This window comes from Mauremys mutica, chromosome 11 (genome assembly GCF_020497125.1).
Source record: "Mauremys mutica isolate MM-2020 ecotype Southern chromosome 11, ASM2049712v1, whole genome shotgun sequence".
In the NCBI taxonomy this organism is placed as follows: domain Eukaryota; kingdom Metazoa; phylum Chordata; order Testudines; family Geoemydidae; genus Mauremys; species Mauremys mutica.
This window is the reverse complement of record NC_059082.1, coordinates 58,264,559-58,281,675: the sequence shown is the minus strand read 5'-3', so window position 1 is coordinate 58,281,675 and position 17,117 is coordinate 58,264,559. Positions and strand designations below refer to the sequence as shown.

Here is a 17,117-nt window from a genome sequence, read left to right as displayed (position 1 = left end):
TTATTGGATTTTTTCCACTGATATCCATTGCCATTGGATCAGAGCCACAAAATAGAAAAATAAAAATTTCTATGATATGTAGCCACTTTGCATAAAATATATTTTTCAGTCATGGAAATCTTTATTTTTCCCCCTCTCAGATATATTTCAACATTTTTAAAGGATTTTACTGATCTTTTAAAAACACTAATAATGGGGGTTCTTATAACTCCCTTTCTATTAAGCAGAAAATAGGTCTCAGCTAGCTGTTCTAAAATGAGAAAAGTATCATGTCATTAGCTGTAAAAATTCATGATGCTAAAACCAGGCAGGAGCAATATCCTGATCAGTGTTCCCTCTAATTTTTTACATCCATGTGCAGAATGAATTTTGTTATGTGCACTAATATGGAGGTGATGTGTGACACATCACCCCCATATTGGTGCACATAACAAAATACATGTGGTGGGGGTGGGGCTATGGGGTTTGGAGTGTGGGAGGGGGCTCAGGACTGGGGCAGAGGGTTGGAGTGCAAGAGGGTGGGGGCTCTGGCTGGGGGTGCGGGCTCTGGGGTGGGGCTGGGGATGAGGGGTATAGGGTGCAGGCTACCCTAGGGCTACAGAGAGTAGAGAGGACTCCCCCAACTCTCTCTCCCCGCAGCAGCACCTGGGCTGCGGGGGGATAGGTGCCTTTCCTCTGCTTGCAGCAGGTCTGGACTGGGGCTGGGTTGAGGGTAGGTGAGGGCCACCACTCTCCTTGCCACAGCAGGTCCAAGGCTGGGCTGGGGCCTGGCACACCTCCCCTGGCTGCAGCAAGTCGGGGACTGGGCTGGGTTAGGGTCAGGAGGGACACCCTTCCCCTAGCCGCAGCAGGTCCAGGGCTGAGGGAGAGGCATCTCTCCCCACCGCAGCCCTGAGCGCCTGCACAGCACTTAATAGGCTGCTATGCAGCTTTGAGGGAATGTAAGTAGGGAAAACAGACAATCACAACATATTTACAGACACTATGATGGTGCATTCTACCTACGGTATACAAAATACCTTCCTTTTACTTAGAAATATGTTAAAAGCCTAAACTCATTAGTAATAATTAATTATGCATGTGTCTTAGTTCAGAATTACACTTTGTGTTTCAATAAAAAGTTCAGCTCCATAATTCCATTTCTCTATAGTAAAATAATATCCTGGGGATCCACAGACCACAGGCTGAAAACCACTGTTATAGTGAAAAGAAGTTGAAGAAAAGCAGAGTCAAAGAGCAGTCCATTAAATAATAGTATTCAAGTCATTTGGTTGTTTAAAAAAAAATAGTTGTGAGGGGGGAATAAAAAAGAAAAATTGAAAAATTATAGAATGTAAAATTACTTGTTTTAATAAATGTTGTTCTAGTCATGTTGGTCTAAGGATATGAGATACAAGGTAAGTGAGGTAATATATTTTATTGGAGCAACATCTGTCTGTGAAAGAGAGAAGCTTTCGAGCTTCACAGAGCTTAGGACCCACCTTGTGTCTCTCATGTTCTAATAAAGAAAGTCAGCATCAGCCACAGCAGAACAAGGACATTATCCAGTATCAATAAAGAAAATTAATATATTTAACAAACTATTCAGTTGCATACCCATAGTATGTTTGAAAAACGTGCACACTTATGCTGGTCTTCCAGAATCTGTAGACCCTAGATTCTAGAGTAGATAATTTTTTTTTTAAAAGTAGCAGGTCAGTGACAGACAATGTTAAAGCAGACATAAATATGTACACACTAGTAAAGCTGCAAATATTTAACAGATGTTGTACTAAGCCTAGAAATGGTTTGGTATTTCCATCTACTACCAAGTCTAGAACTGGCTGAAAATTTTTCACTGATACATTTTTTCAATTGAATTTTTTGACAATGGAGAAATTTTCACAACAATTTCCACACCTACTAAAGACATTCCTTTGCCCCCATGGGATTCATATGGTTGTGGCTTTCTAAGGGACACAGTTTCCCTCAAGAATAATTTGTGAAGGAATTTCCTGATCTTATTGGCTTAGAGATTTTAAAATGAGGTGTAGTATGATATTCTCCAAGGGTATGTCCAGACTACTCACCGGATTGGCGGGTAGCGATTGATCTATCAGGGATCAATATGTTGCGTCTCATCTAAACACAATATATCGATCCCCGAACTCACTCCTGTCGACTTCAGAACTCCACCTGGGCGATGTTAAGGGTAGTTAGCATGAGCAACTCCATTTTGTAAGTTTCCCTATTTTGTATCCATCATTAACTAAAAACGAGCACATCACATACACAGCTCCCAAGGGCAGCATTAAAGAAAGATAAAGTCAGGAACAGGAAAGAGGATAGGAACACAGCTGTAGTAACATAATTAAGGAAAAATTCTAGCATGCAAGGTAACAGCTGGACTGCGCACTAGCCAGCACGCGGACAGTGATTAACTGTAATAGGCTAAAGATAAGAAAATGGCTTGTTTATTGGTTAAGGCTTCCGATTCATGAGGGTAGCATGCACTCCTAAAAGGTATATAACTTCTATGTAATCTGTAGCCTGGGTCTCTCCCTGACTAGCAGGGGGACACCATGTTCGAACGTTGTTTGAACCTTGCACAATAAAACTTTGTTATTTGGACACACTGTAAATCTTTGGTTTTTGTGCCTCAGCCTAGAAATGAATGGTGCGTGGCCTAGAGGTATAATTCGCAACAGCGAGCGGTGGAAGCGGAGTCGACGGGGGAGCCGCGGCCGTCGATCCCGCGCCATGAGGACAGGAGGTAAGTCGAAATAAGATACGGCGACTTCAGCTACGGTATTCCCATAGCTCAAGTTGTGCATCTTACATCAACCCCCCCCAGTGCAGTTATAAAGTCAGTAGTACCTGTATACTCATGTACAACTAAGATTGCTTTAATTGATGTTAGTTGCAGTAAGTGACTCAACTAATACATTACAATGGAGGTTTCTTGTACCATAGCAAAAACTGCACAAAACTTTAAAGCAGCCTTAGTGGTATGTGCTTCCAGCAGTTTTAAGGAAAGACATTCAGCAGCCAATATACCTGCATGGACTCTTTTAGAGGTTGCTTAGGAAACCAGAGTCTGCCAGAAGGATTTCACTCAAAGGAGGGTCATTGTAAAGTCTAATGGATGAAGACAGCAAGTCCATGAGTTCAAGTGACTCAATCAGCATTCAGACTGACATTTAGAAGGAAGTATGGGAAGGTGTCAGCAAATTAACCAGCCTTCAACTGAGCAAAGATTATGTCTAGTAGTGGAGAGAACTGTAATGGAATGTGGATACCAATTTATTAGTAGCAACTCTGAATCAGCCTGTAAAATCAAGTAAAGAAGGACAAATGAGAAAGGTGAAATACAGGCTCAAGTAACCTGTCCAGCATGGCACATAAAACATCAGAGTCTTGTAATGCTGCTAAACACTAAGGAGGCAGGTTCAAGAAGCACCTAGTTGACACCAGGCATGGTCAGAAGCTTAACAGAGACATTAACATAGTTATACTCATTCTGACATTACACCTTCTCATTAAACATTCAGATATTATGGCGGTGAACGCATATAAGTAGATAGATGGATTACATAAGTATAGTTACTCCCATATTAGTAAAAAACTAACAACCCTTATAGATATAAGAACATAAGAATGGCCGTACCGGGTCAGACCAAAGGTCCATCTAGCCCAGTATCTGTCTACTGACAGTGGCCAATGCCAGGTGCCCCAGAGGGAGTGAACCTAACAGGCAATGATCAAGTGATCTTTCTCCTGCCATCCATCTCCATCCTCTGCTGAACAGAGGCTAGGGACACCATTCTTTACCCATCCTGGCTAATAGTCATTTATGGACTTAGCCACCATGAATTTATCCAGTTCCCTTTTAAACATTGTTATAGTCCTAGCCTTCACAACCTCCTCAGGTAAGGAGTTTCACAAGTTGACTGTGCGCTGCGTGAAGAAGAACTTCCTTTTATTTGTTTTAAACCTGCTGCCTATTAATTTCATTTGGTGACCCCTAGTTCTTGTATTATGGGAATAAGTAAATAACTTTTCCTTATCCACTTCCTCAACATCACTCATGATTTTATATACCTCTATCATATCCCCCCTTAGTCTCCTCTTTTCCAAGCTGAAGAGTCCTAGCCTCTTTAATCTTTCCTCGTATGGGACCCTCTGCAAACCCCTAATCATTTTAGTTGCCCTTTTCTGAACCTTTTCTAGTGCTAGAATATCTTTTTTGAGGTGAGGAGACCACATCTGTACACAGTATTCGAGATGTGGGCGTACCATGGATTTATATAAGGGCAATAATATATTCTCAGTCTTATTCTCTATCCCCTTTTTAATGATTCCTAACATCCTGTTTGCTTTTTTGACTGCCTCTGCACACTGCGTGCATATCTTCAGAGAACTATCCACGATGACTCCAAGATCTTTTTCCTTACTCGTTGTAGCTAAATTAGCCCCCATCATATTGTATGTATAGTTGGGGTTATTTTTTCCAATGTGCATTACTTTACATTTATCCACATTACATTTCATTTGCCATTTTGTTGCCCAATCACTTAGTTTTGTGAGATCTTTTTGAAGTTCTTCACAATCTGCTTTGGTCTTAACTATCTTGAGCAGTGTAGTATCATCTGCAAACTTTGCCACCTCACTGTTTACCCCTTTCTCCAGATCATTTATGAATAAATTGAATAGGATTGGTCCTAGGACTGACCCTTGGGGAACACCACTAGTTACCCCTCTCCATTCTGAGAATTTACCATTTATTCCTACCCTTTGTTCCCTGTCTTTTAACCAGTTCTCAATCCATGAAAGGACCTTCCCTTTTATCCCATGACAGCTTAATTTACATAAGAGCCTTTGGTGAGGGACCTTGTCAAAGGCTTTCTGGAAATCTAAGTACACTATGTCCACTGGATCCCCCTTGTCCACTTTTGTTGACCCCTTCAAAGAACTCTAATAGATTAGTAAGACATGATTTCCCTTTACAGAAACCATGTTGACTATTTCTCAACAGTTTGTGTTTTTCTATGTGTTTGACAATTTTATTCTTAACTATTGTTTCGACTAATTTGCCCGGTACCGATGTTAGACTTACCGGTCTGTAATTGCCGGGATCACCCCTAGAGCCCTTTTTAAATATTGGCGTTACATTAGCTAACTTCCAGTCATTGGGTACCGAAGCCGATTTAGACAAAGTTTCAGGAAAACCACTGCTTTAGCTCATCATCAAATGCAGCTGGACTAAAGCGAAGAATGGAATGCAGGTGGTACTTAAAAGCAGTGAGACAGATGTAGTACTGGATTGCAGGACAGAGCATTCTAGGTCAAAGTGATAAAACAAGAGCGCAGAGGAACATCACAGGACAAACACGAAACTCAGTAGTGATATGTTCCATTGGGAGCATTAACATCTAATCGGGAACAAACAAACAAACTTAATACACATCTTTCCACTGTACAATAAATACGTTGGGTCAAGAGATTTCAGTGGAATTACTCTAGATTCATTCTCTTGTACAGAGATCAGAATCTTGCCCTTTGTCTACATGTATTTTCATATTTTTAATCCACTTCATATTTTTTCACTATTTTCAGTTGCTCTTTCCAACTCCTGAATTCACACATCAAGTTCTACTTTCACAGTGCAAGTCATATAGATGAGGGAAGGCCTTCGTCTGGAAATTAGATAATATTTTAAAGGCTTGATAACCATTTGTTGTTCATGGTATTTAATACTGCAATTAAAATGCTTAAAGCATAAAATGTAGGGGGAAGAAAGCCTGAATTGCAATATTGTTTTCAAAAAAGGTGTTTTAAGATTAAGTAAATTTGGGTATAATTTATTGCACCATCTGCAGTGTATGGTCATAACTGATAGGCCAGCTGGTTGCAAAATGAGTTACAGTATGTGGGATATTGTACTGTATTCCTCAGTCATATTATCACTTTACAAGTGATTCCCTTCCATTAAATGGTAAAGTGTCCTTTCTGTTAAATGGATGGAATTTTGTGCTTACTATTTTAAAAACTAACTTACTGGGGAAAGGGTCTCTGTTCTCAAAAGCATAGGAAAAGGCTATCTCTGTGAACAAACCTCTCTCTCACTTCTTCACAACATATTATCAAATATACCACCACATTGCAGCTAATGTGTGTGAAAGGAGAACATGCCTTTGGTCATGACATGTTATGGTCTCCTTTGTAGCAGCCTGAGTTTGTGAACCTTCATGGCATGCTGTAAGGATCATCTTTTTTGTAATGGACTGTATGGTGAGGCTGAGGGGGACTAGTGGTGATGTTACTGAGGGGGTTTATTACATTTTTGTTATATGATGTTGTTGCTGGGGTATTATGTTGATGTAGGAGTTTATTCTGTTTATTTTATAAGATGAAAACTAGCAAGGGTCATATTGTCAACCTCTTACTTTCATTAGGGTGGTGCTACTTACACAAGTAGACCCATGGACTACACCAAAATGTCTTCTGTGAGTAACTGTGCACCAATGAAAGTAAAAGGTTCATACCCTGGCTCTACACAAATTCCTACTATTTTAGTATTAGAAAATTATTTCATTTTATGATTAGAATAATATTTATTATTAGAAAATAAAGTCAATGGGAGCATTCGTGTATTTAAAGTTAAGCATGCACATAAGTGTTGGTGGATCAGAACGGATAAATCAGAAAAACCGAGATAAGCAACTCAGTTATTGTGACAGTGTCTTTTAGGGAGCATTTTGATAATGAAATCCAATGAGAGATTAAAACTAAAACCAATTCTGTGTGATTATAAAAGGCAGAAACTTTTTGTTAAATCACTCTCTTCTTTCAAGCACCTCCACCTCTTTTCCCCCACCAAATGAGAAAGAGTATGTAAAAGGTGTTCCAGCTGAAGATCAAATAGATTTTTCTTCATTTTTATAAGACTGTAGGGCATAAAAACCTTAACAGCACCTCTTTAACCATGAAGAGACATCTCAGTTTCTATTTCAAGCTAGAATCTATTAAGTCTGTTCAATTTTTGATTTCCATAGCTGTCGGAATTCGTTTAACCTACAGTTAGCATGTACCCTAAGGCCATGACAGTGTCAACAAATGCAATGACTTCAACCATTGTCTGATGCTCTGTACAAAAGAACTATATTTAAACACAAGATGTAGGTAGGAGTTGCTGTCATTCCAGTTACTGTGCCAGAATGCAAGTTAATTTAAAAAAGAGAGGAACATACAATATCACTACTGAATAGTTGCATAAATAGCTGTAGATCCATGATGTAAAAAATAGAACTCTCAGTGCAGTCCATAACTACTGTTGTGCTTTTCTATTATTCTAAATTATAATTTTACACTGGTCTGAATTAAGAATAGGCATGGATTTTATATTTACCATTTTTTTCAGACTGTTTCTAAAATAAGTTACTGAAATACATATTTAGCATTTAATCCTAGTTTGTTTTCAGCCATATACAGTACTATTTACCCAAAAATATTTTGGAGATATTCCAGTCTCTATGTATTAATATTATATTTAGGAAACTAATGATTCATACTTTGTAGTAGAGAAAAAGACATGATATGTCATTTTGATTTCTCATTAAGAAGCTAAACTGGATGGTTATATAAATATATTATACTGTGATTTTTTATTTGCACATACAGCTCTTTGCATACACACAGATATATTTATTTACATTTTTTTCTTTATAAACACCTAAATAAATTAGGTTACCCCATAAACTACTCATTTCCCATTTTTTTCTTAGCTTTGAATATCAGTGGCTTATGATTTAGCAACAATGCATGTAAGAGACAAAGTAAAAGCCTGATTCTGCAAACACTTGTGCATATACTTTAGGCATCAAAGTCAAAGGGACTACTCACATGCTTAAATATTTGCACAATCTGGACCCAAGTTATTGGGTACTTATTAAACTTAACTGAAAACATTCTTTCATGATCAGACCTTGTATCAGCAAGCAACAGTTTTTTATGGTCAAAACAGATTTTTACGATAGAAATGCTGAAATAAGTCCAACTTTAACTTCAAATCCTGCATTATAAATAGATGCCTATTTGAGCTTTAAAATATTTTCTAAGGGAAACAATAATAACTTGAAACTTCTTTTCTTGTCTCCTGAACCATGTTATAAGAGGTCACTGCAGATTTATCAGCAGAGGAATGGCAGTGCTTATTAAACTCCAAATGGTCTGAATTTTTCCATTTTCCTGCAGCACATTTTTGTTCAAGTTCAATTAAATCTATTATACAAATCATTGCCTCATAGCCTAAACAGAAGGAGTAAGTTTACCCCCACCCATCAGTGATTGCTGTAGAAACTACAATACGATAAGCTTTAAAATATAGCACTTTATAGATCTCCTGTTAGAACGCCTGATGCATCCTAATAGGTCTGCTTTTCCCCCAGAGCAAAAGAACATAAAAAGGGTTACCCATTAGAGAGAGTGAAATACAGTAAATCCACTCAAAATACCTAGTTTTTTGTTTGTTTGATTTCTAAGGATTACCTTCTCATCAGCATACTGCAATACATTTAATAAATTGTTGTCTCGTAAATTGGCCCCAGAACTACATATTGTACTGTTAACAGCAGACCTGAGTTTAATACCAGGTGTAGGGGTTGACATGCAACTGATATAATGGGTGCAGGCAGCTGGCTATAATTCCTGTTTGTATTTCCAGCCTATTGATCCGTGCAGCAAGATTGTAGCAAGCACCATAAACAGTATGCAATATATGCTGTATTTATGCAGAAGATACCCAGTCCATTCCTTCCAATAGATATTAAAATGTCACTACATGGGGCATGTAACATGTAACTACACTAATGACCGCACCTGTAAGCGGGGGGTGGTGGGGGAGATTTGGCTGGCTGGGTGAATGAAGGGAACAGTGCTTCAGGCTGGGGGGGGGTTGGGCGGAAGACGAAAACTGCTGTAAAAGGGGGGTCAGTATGATCACTGATTCATCCCCTTGGAATGCAGGGTTTAAAAGGGACAGATCTGTGCCTGAATCCTCCCTTTTACATGGAGCAGGCTGAGGCAGCACCCTCCCTCAGAGCATGAGGGAACACAGCACTTCAGCATGTTTCAGCATGGCTCCACATGGAAACAGAACAGTAAGAAAGGGAGTAATTCTCCCCTTCCTCTGGTCTGGGTAGGGCGAAGCAGGTATGGGACAGTAACAAAGCAACCTGCAGTCTGCTTCAGTCCCTGGGTAGGGACACAAGGAGAGGGAGTGTTTCCCCCACCCTTCCCCCAGGCAGCTGTGTGGTGGGTACAGGCATTAGTGATTCAGGTTTCAATTTTTTTCTGATAAGTGCAGGGGACAGCAGGGGGCAATTTTGCTCAGCTCTCAGTTCACTGTGGAGGCAGGACTGTAAGCAGTGAAGGGGGAGACCAAAAGGGAGAGGAAGCCCCCTCTTCATTGCTTCCCTCAATCCATGCAGAGATAGGCGGGAACACATTAGTAGTGCCAAAAAGGGAGGGGGAGTTACCTAGTTAGGCTATGTCTACACGGGCAATTGAACGACAAAACTTTTGTCTTTCATAGGTGTTAACCCCTCTATCCCCCACAAAAGACAAAAGTTTTGCCAGTGACAAGTGCCAGTGTGAACAATGCTTTGTCAGCAGAAGCGCTCTCTCCCCAACAACGCAAACACTGCTCGTTGGGGGGGAGGGGAGGAGAGTTTTTTGTCGGCAGGAGAGACAACAAACAGCAGCTACACTGAGCAATTTATGGCAGCACGGCTGTAGCGACACAGCCATGTCACTAAAAGCTGTGTAGTGCAGACATAGCCTTAGTCAGTGCTAATGGACATACTATCCTGGGGTATAGGTAGGAGGAGAAGCGAGACAGAAAAATCCCTCCCCCCCCTTAGCAACTGAGCTGTGATATTTTGGTTAGGCGCTGGTTTCAGGTTTTTGCTTGGGGCAGGCAGGGCACAACTTCTCCCTTTTCTGTCAGGCTCAGCACTAGCACTGGGAAAAAGGGGGGATTCAAATACTGCATAGGGCATATGTAGTGGAGTTATAGGAGTCAGGGGTAGTAGCCATGCAACTGGGGCAAGGATCTGGTGCAAGGACAGGGGTGGATGGGCCGGAGAATTTCTGTTTCATTACCAAAGGCAACCCCCTCTCTTCCCCAAGTTCATGGTTTGGGGGACTCCAAGAGAAGCAAACTTCTACCTCAGTCAGCAGGAATTTTCATGCAAGTGGTTAGGACTGTCATTTCTATTGTTTCTAAGGTTGTCTTCATAGCATTCGGTGTTTACAAAAGTATAGCGGATTACCCGGAGCAACTAAGTACAAGCTGTGAGGGCAACGCTGAATGTAGGCATGTGTCACTGCAGATGCATGTGGCATTGGGCGCAGGCTTCAGGAAAATGCAGGCATCTGTGAGGACAGGCATGTTTGCGGATTACATTTTGGGGTGCATGCAGCATCTTCATGCCACAGCGGTAAGGATATGATCCCAGGGGGAACCAGCATAGGGGTTAAATCAAGTGCCACCCACAAGCTGGCAATGGTACCATTTCCAGTTCAGCTGGAGATGTTAAAGGTGCTCAGCTGAAAGTACCTTAATATAGCAGATGGGGCAGATTACTGTGGGTTTAGTATTCTGTTTATGGAGACTATAAATAATACACTGACAAACAAAAACACATTAGAAGTCATGGGCATGGATGGGGTATGTGGTTTAAAAAACAAACAAAAAATCCAAAAGGATTCCGTAGAAATGAATTAAGGGCAGGGTAGCAGGGCTCGTCACACAATGGCCTGTACATAACTTGTAGGTTTTTCTATTGGGGCTTGGTCCTCAAATAGGCTCCAGGATAATATCCATTATTTTATTACCTTTACTGGGTTTATACTGGCATAGCAGATACCTTGCCTCACTTTTACATAACTGGTTTTGGAAGCTGGCACCAGGAGGATAGTTGGCACTGGGGGTAGGATAGTTAACAATGTAGCCTGGAGAGCCTCTGCCTCCATTCACATGGCAGAACTATGAAACAAGTTTTAACAAAATTCATGCAATTACAGGAGCAGGAAGGCTGGTCACTGAATGGCCCATTAAAGAGCAGCGGGTGCTGCAGTACATAGGGTCATGGGAAACCTGTCAACTCGTGTCCTCAACAATCTTGGAATTGCCTCCCAGCTGTTACATTTGTCAGTGGGCTAAAGCAGTGGTTCTCAACCAGGGGTCCAGGGCCCCCTGGGAGTCTGCAAGCGGGTTTCACGGGGGCTGCCAAGCAGGGCCAACATTAGATTCACTGGGGCCCAGGATAGAAAGCTGAAGCCTCACTGCATGGGGCTGAAGCCCATGGCCCCACCACCCAGGGCTGAAGCCAAAGCCTGAGCAATGTAGCTTTGTGGGTACCCCTGTGGCATGAGGCCCCAGGTAATTGCCCTGTTTCTTTACCCCTAATGCCGGGCCTGGCTTTTATATGCAGAAAAACAGGTATTGTGGCATAGCTGGGAGTTGGAGTTTTTATAACATGTTGGGCAGGCCTCAGAAAGAAAAAGGGGCATGCAGGGATATTAAACTTGTGATGGTCAACGGCTGATCAAGTTGACTGGGGAACATTTGTTATGTTTCTACCGGAAAGTCTGTGAGCTTGGTTCTGCCCCATGGAATTTGGTTCCCACTCATTTGCAATCAGGGGCCACAACAGCAGCAGTATTGGGGCAGTGGCAATTCTTACAATTGGGTGTTGGCATTTGGAAGCATACAGTATGTGTGTGCAGCCTCGGGTGGTGAGTCAACATTAATGTGTTGTGATTTCATTCCAGATGTTAAGTATCAGAGAGGTAGCCGTGTTAGTCTGGATCTGTAAGAAACAACAAAGAGTCCTGTGGCACCTTAAAGACTAACAGATGTATTGGAGCATAAGCTTTCGTGGGTGAATACCCACTTCGTCAGACGCATGTGGTGGAAATTTCCAGAGGCAGGTATGAATATGCAGGCAAGAGTCAGACTGGAGATAGCGAGGTTAGTTCAATCAGGGAGGATGAGGCTCTCTTCTAGCAGTTGAGGTGTGAACACCAAGGGAGGAGAAACTGCTTTTGTAGTTGGCTAGCCATTCACAGTCTTTGTTTAATCCTGAGCTGATGGTGTCAAATTTGCAAATGAACTGAAGCTCAGTAGTTTCTCTTTGAAGTCTGGTCCTGAAGTGTTTTTGCTGTAAGATGGCTACCTTTCCATCTGCTATTGTATGGCCAGGGAAGTTGAAGTGTTCTCCTGCAGGTTTTTGTATATTGCCATTCCTAATATCTGACTTGTGTCCATTCATCCTTTTACATAGGGACTGTCCAGTTTGGCCGATGTACATAGCAGAGGGGCATTGCTGGCACATGTTGTCGTATATAACATTGGTAGACGTGCAGGTGAATGAACCGGTGATGTTGTAGCTGATCTGGTTAGGTCCTGTGATGGTGTCGCTGGTGTAGATATGTGGGCAGAGTAGGCATCGAGGTTTGTTGCATGGATTGGTTCCTGAGTAAGAGTTGTTATGGTGCGGTGTGTGGTTGCTAGTGAGAATATGCTTAAGGTTGGCGGGGAAAGGACTGGCCTGCCTCCCAAGATCTGTGAAAGCGAGGGATCATTGTCCAGGATGGGTTGTAGATCACTGATGATGCATTGGAGAGGTTTAAGTTGAGGACTGTAGGTGATGGCCAGTGGAGTTCTGTTGATTTCTTTCTTGGGCTTGTCTTGTAGCAGGAGGCTTCTGGGTACACATCTGGCTCTGTTGATTTGTTTCCTTATTTCCTCGTGCGGGTATCGTAGTTTTGAAAATGCTTGGTGAAGATCTTGTAGGTGTTGGTCTCCATCTGAGGGGTTGGAGCAAATGCAGTTGTAAGTCAGTGCTTGGCTGTAGATGATGGATCGTGTGGTGTGTCGAGGTGGAAGCTGGAGGCATGAAGGTAGGCATAGAGGTCGGTGGGTTTTCGGTATAGGGTGGTCTTAACGTGACCATCACTTATTTGTACTGTGGTGTCTAGGAAGTGGATCTCCCGTGTAGATTAATCCAGGCTAAGATTGATGGTGGGGTGGAAGCTGTTGAAATCATGGTGGAATTATTCCAGCGTCTCCTTCCCATGGGTCCAGATGATGAAGATGTTGTCAATGTAGCGTAGGTAGAGAAGGAGCGTGAGTGGACGAGAGCTGAGGAAGCGTTGTTCCAGGTCAGCCATAAAAATGTTGGCATATTGTGGGGCCATGCGGGTGCCCATAGCAGTACCACTGGTCTAGATGTATATATTGTCACCAAATTTGAAATAATTGTGCATGAGGATAAAGTCACAGAGCTCAGCAACAAGTTGTGCTATGTCATCATCAGGGATACTGTTCCTGACAGCTTGCATTCCATCTGTGTGTGGGATGTTTGTGTAGAGAGCCTCCACATCCACGGTGGCTAGGATGGTGTTTTCTGGGAGATCACCAATGCATTGTAGTTTTCTCAGGAAATCAGTGACGGAAATAGCTGGGAGTGCTGGTGGCATAGGGTCTGAGTAGAGAGTCCACATATCTGGATAATCATTCAGTGAGAGTGCCAATTCCAGAGATGATAGGGCGGCCAGGATTTCCAGGTTTGTGGATCTTAGATAGTAGATAGAATAACTCCAACCAGGGCTCTAAGGGTGTGTTGATTTTTTCCTGTGTTAGTGTAGGGAGTGTCCTGAGTAGATGGTGCGGTTTCTTAGTATATTCCTCAGTGGGATCTGAGGAAAGTGGCCTGTAGAATTTGGTATTGGAGAGTTGCCTGGCAGCCTCCTTCTGGTAGTCAGATGTTGGCAGATTGGCCATGGAGACCGTGGTGTCAATTTGTGGGCACAGGACTTTTTCTTATGCACACAGGTGGACGTCCTAGCGGCCTTAAGGGTTAGCAACTGGGGGGCCAATGACAGGGTGAGTCTGCGTTGGCATGGAAGGAGAAGCATGTGATTAGACCAGCTGATGCCACTGCTGTGCACCACAGGGGCCAGTCAGCAGTCACCGACATGATATGGCACACCGGGGAAAACACTATTTGGAAATGTGTAAAGGGGTTCAATTACTGCCCAGAACAAGAAGGAACTGGATGCAGATCCATGTCGTCAGACTTGCATTAACACAGGGTCTGTCTGGGAGCCATGGGGCACCACCTGGGTGGACAAGGCATGACAGATGCTAATGGGGGGTGATCAAATCCCTTGGGGTCATAAAAGGCTGAGCAATTTGGGCATCCTGGGGCACCAAATTACAGAGGAACCACATCCTTCCTGAATAAAGTTTTGGAGCCCATTTGTTTTGGCTGATATAAAGGGGGGCAGTAACTGATGTGTGAAAACCTGACTGGGTTTGGGGGTAGGGGGAGGAGGCAGCCAAGCTAATTGCTCGTGCCTCCTTGAACCGTGCACAGTACATGTACTCTACAGTACATGAACAGTGCAAGTACTCTATAGGAAAGGTATTCAGTGACCAGATAAATGGCTTGGAAAGGAGTTAAAAAGAGGTGTACATTAAAGGAACGAACAGCGGGCGGTTGGGGACCCCTATGATTGGTACAGCATGGAGCCAACCCCCCATTCTTATAGCCCACCTCACCCATTGTACGAGCGGGGGGTTGATGATAAGGTCTCGGCAGCAATAGTGGATTTACCATGGCGCCAGTGGCGCCATTGCGCCGGGCCACGTTCCGAAGGGGCCCAGGCCGGCTGCTCGCTCTTCTCTACTCCCCGCTCTCTCTGAAGGTCAGCACTGCCGGCGCTGGGCTCCTGCTGCACAAAGGCAGGCTCTGCCGGCGGCAGCTAAACTCCTCTTCCGCCTCTTCCCCCAGCGTGCTCCATACCTGCCCCACCCCTCCCTGCCCCCGATCAGCTGTCTCCCAGCAGGAGGGAGGGGGAAGACCTGACCTCCAGCAAGCTCGCTGCTCCTGGGAGGAGGAGAGGTAAGGGCAGAGCCTTAGGGAAGGGGGTGGAATTGGGGCATGCTCCTCCAGCCATAGGGGGCACCCACCAGTCAACTGTTTATGGGGCCCCTGGGTGCCCGCAAGCCATCAGCTGTTCGGCCGAAGAAGGGGGATCAGCAGTTTTTTTGCAGAGCCGGCAGTAGGAGCCACCACCAATCAAGGAAATGTTTTTCCGGCTCTGAGTTGCTGATCAGCGTGGCCGTTGTAGTGTAATACACTACACCAGCAGTGCTGTTTAGCTGTTTTTTGGCCACCAGCCAATCAACGAGGGGAAATCTGCTCCTGGAGCAGGGGCTAAGCGACCCCACAGGTGCAGCCCTGCCTCCTTCTCCTACCTTCTTCTTGAAGGCAGCAGGCTGTTTTCTGTGGCTCTGCAGCTGAGCAGCTCCCAGCCTTGTGCTTCAACCTCCCACCCAAATAAAGGCAGCCAGTAGCAGCAGCTGGTAAGTGTATTTCAAAGGGGGTGTTGGGGTGAGGGTGGCTGGGGGCAGGACTGAAACCCCTTCACAGGTGGCTGTGCTGAGAGCTGGCACCTGGCTACTGGTGGTTGTCTGCATGGTGGGGGGCACCAGCTGCCACCCAGCTCTCTGCATTTGGCAGGGGGCTCAGCTAGAGGCATCTCCAAAACATCCTCTGCACCCCCACAGCACAGAGAGATAGAGTACCAGCACCTGCCAGGCAGCTAGACCAGGACGGGCATGGTGGACAGGTGGGGCATCTCTTGGTCTCCTGCGGGGTGCGGTGCCCCCCTGCTTGCCCTCCCTGGCCAGGCAGAGATGCCTGCCTCTCAGAGACAATGTCCATGTCCATGTAGTGCACTTGGTCCCCCTCCCTGGCATCTGGGTGACTGCCTCGTAGGGGGGTGGGAGGGAAGAGGCAGTGGGGAAGGGATGAGGGTGGGGGGTAGGAGAGGGAAACTGAGGCTATCAGGGGAAACCTTCCTAGCAGTGCAATCTCTGCCTTGGGGTGTGGATGTTGGGGGGAGGGGGGAGGCATTGCTGAGTTCCAGTGTTGAGTAATTCTCTGGTGATGGTCATTGAATTGCTAATTGTCATTCACTTGCTGCACAATGGCTGGCGATGGTTGTTTAACATCCACCCAGCCATTTGGTCAAGTGCCTTGTTGTTGTTTTTTTTTTGTTTTTTTTTTTTCCAGTATACAGAGCTTTTATTTGCAGTAAGACAGTGAAATACATAATTCGTTTCAGTCAGTTTTGTCTCAAGGGTCATGGCCCACATAGAACTTGGACAGAAAGTCCTTGGGTCGCGGGGTTTCTGTCTCATGGAAAAATCTCATGACGTGTGTCCGCTGCTTCCATACAAGAGTAGTTTCCTGTAGTTCCATTTTCCCCTTTATAACCAGCATGTCAATCACTCTGGGGTCTGTGACATGGGCATTCTTCATGAACATCTCCCGCACCTTATCACGCCCCTGTTTCACTGAGATGTCCAACTGGTATAGATGTACGGCATTGGGCACCTCCCGGTACCAGGCGTGGTACAGCTCCCGCACCCGCTGCTTCGCCTCGCCCAGGTCCCGGCTGAAGATCGGCTTCACCGCCGCGCCCGCCGCCTTCGCCACCTTCCCGCCCCCGGCCGCCGCCATCTTTCTGGGGAGTTGCCTTCTGGGCTACTCCCAAATGTGCAGCATATTTCATTAACGCTATACAGCACAATCTCATAATTTCATACACTTTAATGATATACATATTTTGACAGAACAGTGGGTTTCAGCAAATCATAACCTTTCCCATGATACCTTACATGGCATCTTTATATGAAATATAAAAAATATATACAAATGATGAATATGGGGTTTACAGTGCACAGTACGCCGCTCCCCTGAGGTATAGAACAATGGCTCTCAAACTTTCATACTGGTGACCCCTTTCACATAGCAAGTCTCTGAGTGTGACCCCCTTATAAATTAAAAAAACTTTTTATATATTTAACACCATTATAAATGCTGATGGCAAAGCAGGGTTTGGGGTGGAGGTTTACAGCTTGTGACCTCTCAAGTAATAACCTCACAACCCCCTGAGGGGTCCCGACTCCCAGTCTGAGAACCCCTGGTATAGAGTCTCACAGCTAGAAACTCCAAGGCTTGGGACTTTTAAAAGGAGACTGGACAAAACATGCAGTAAGG

The 17,117-nt window shown here is 44.1% G+C and overlaps 2 protein-coding genes across 3 annotated transcripts in view; both read right to left on the bottom strand.

Moving 5' to 3' along the window:
• RBFOX1 (RNA binding fox-1 homolog 1) overlaps nucleotides 1-17,117 on the bottom strand; it is a 2,584,986-nt gene that overhangs the window by 1,441,969 nt on the left and 1,125,900 nt on the right. The window lies entirely within an intron of this gene.
• On the bottom strand, nucleotides 16,158-16,577 carry LOC123344025 (NADH dehydrogenase [ubiquinone] 1 alpha subcomplex subunit 6-like). Its single transcript, XM_044979748.1, has one exon. It carries the CDS (start codon nucleotides 16,575-16,577, stop codon nucleotides 16,191-16,193), a length of 387 nt encoding a protein of 128 aa, XP_044835683.1. The 3' UTR covers nucleotides 16,158-16,190.

Bases quoted from the DNA above. Each gene is read 5' to 3' on its own strand.
- LOC123344025 (XM_044979748.1), bottom strand. From the start codon at position 16,577: ATGGCGGCGGCCGGGGGCGGGAAGGTGGCGAAGGCGGCGGGCGCGGCG.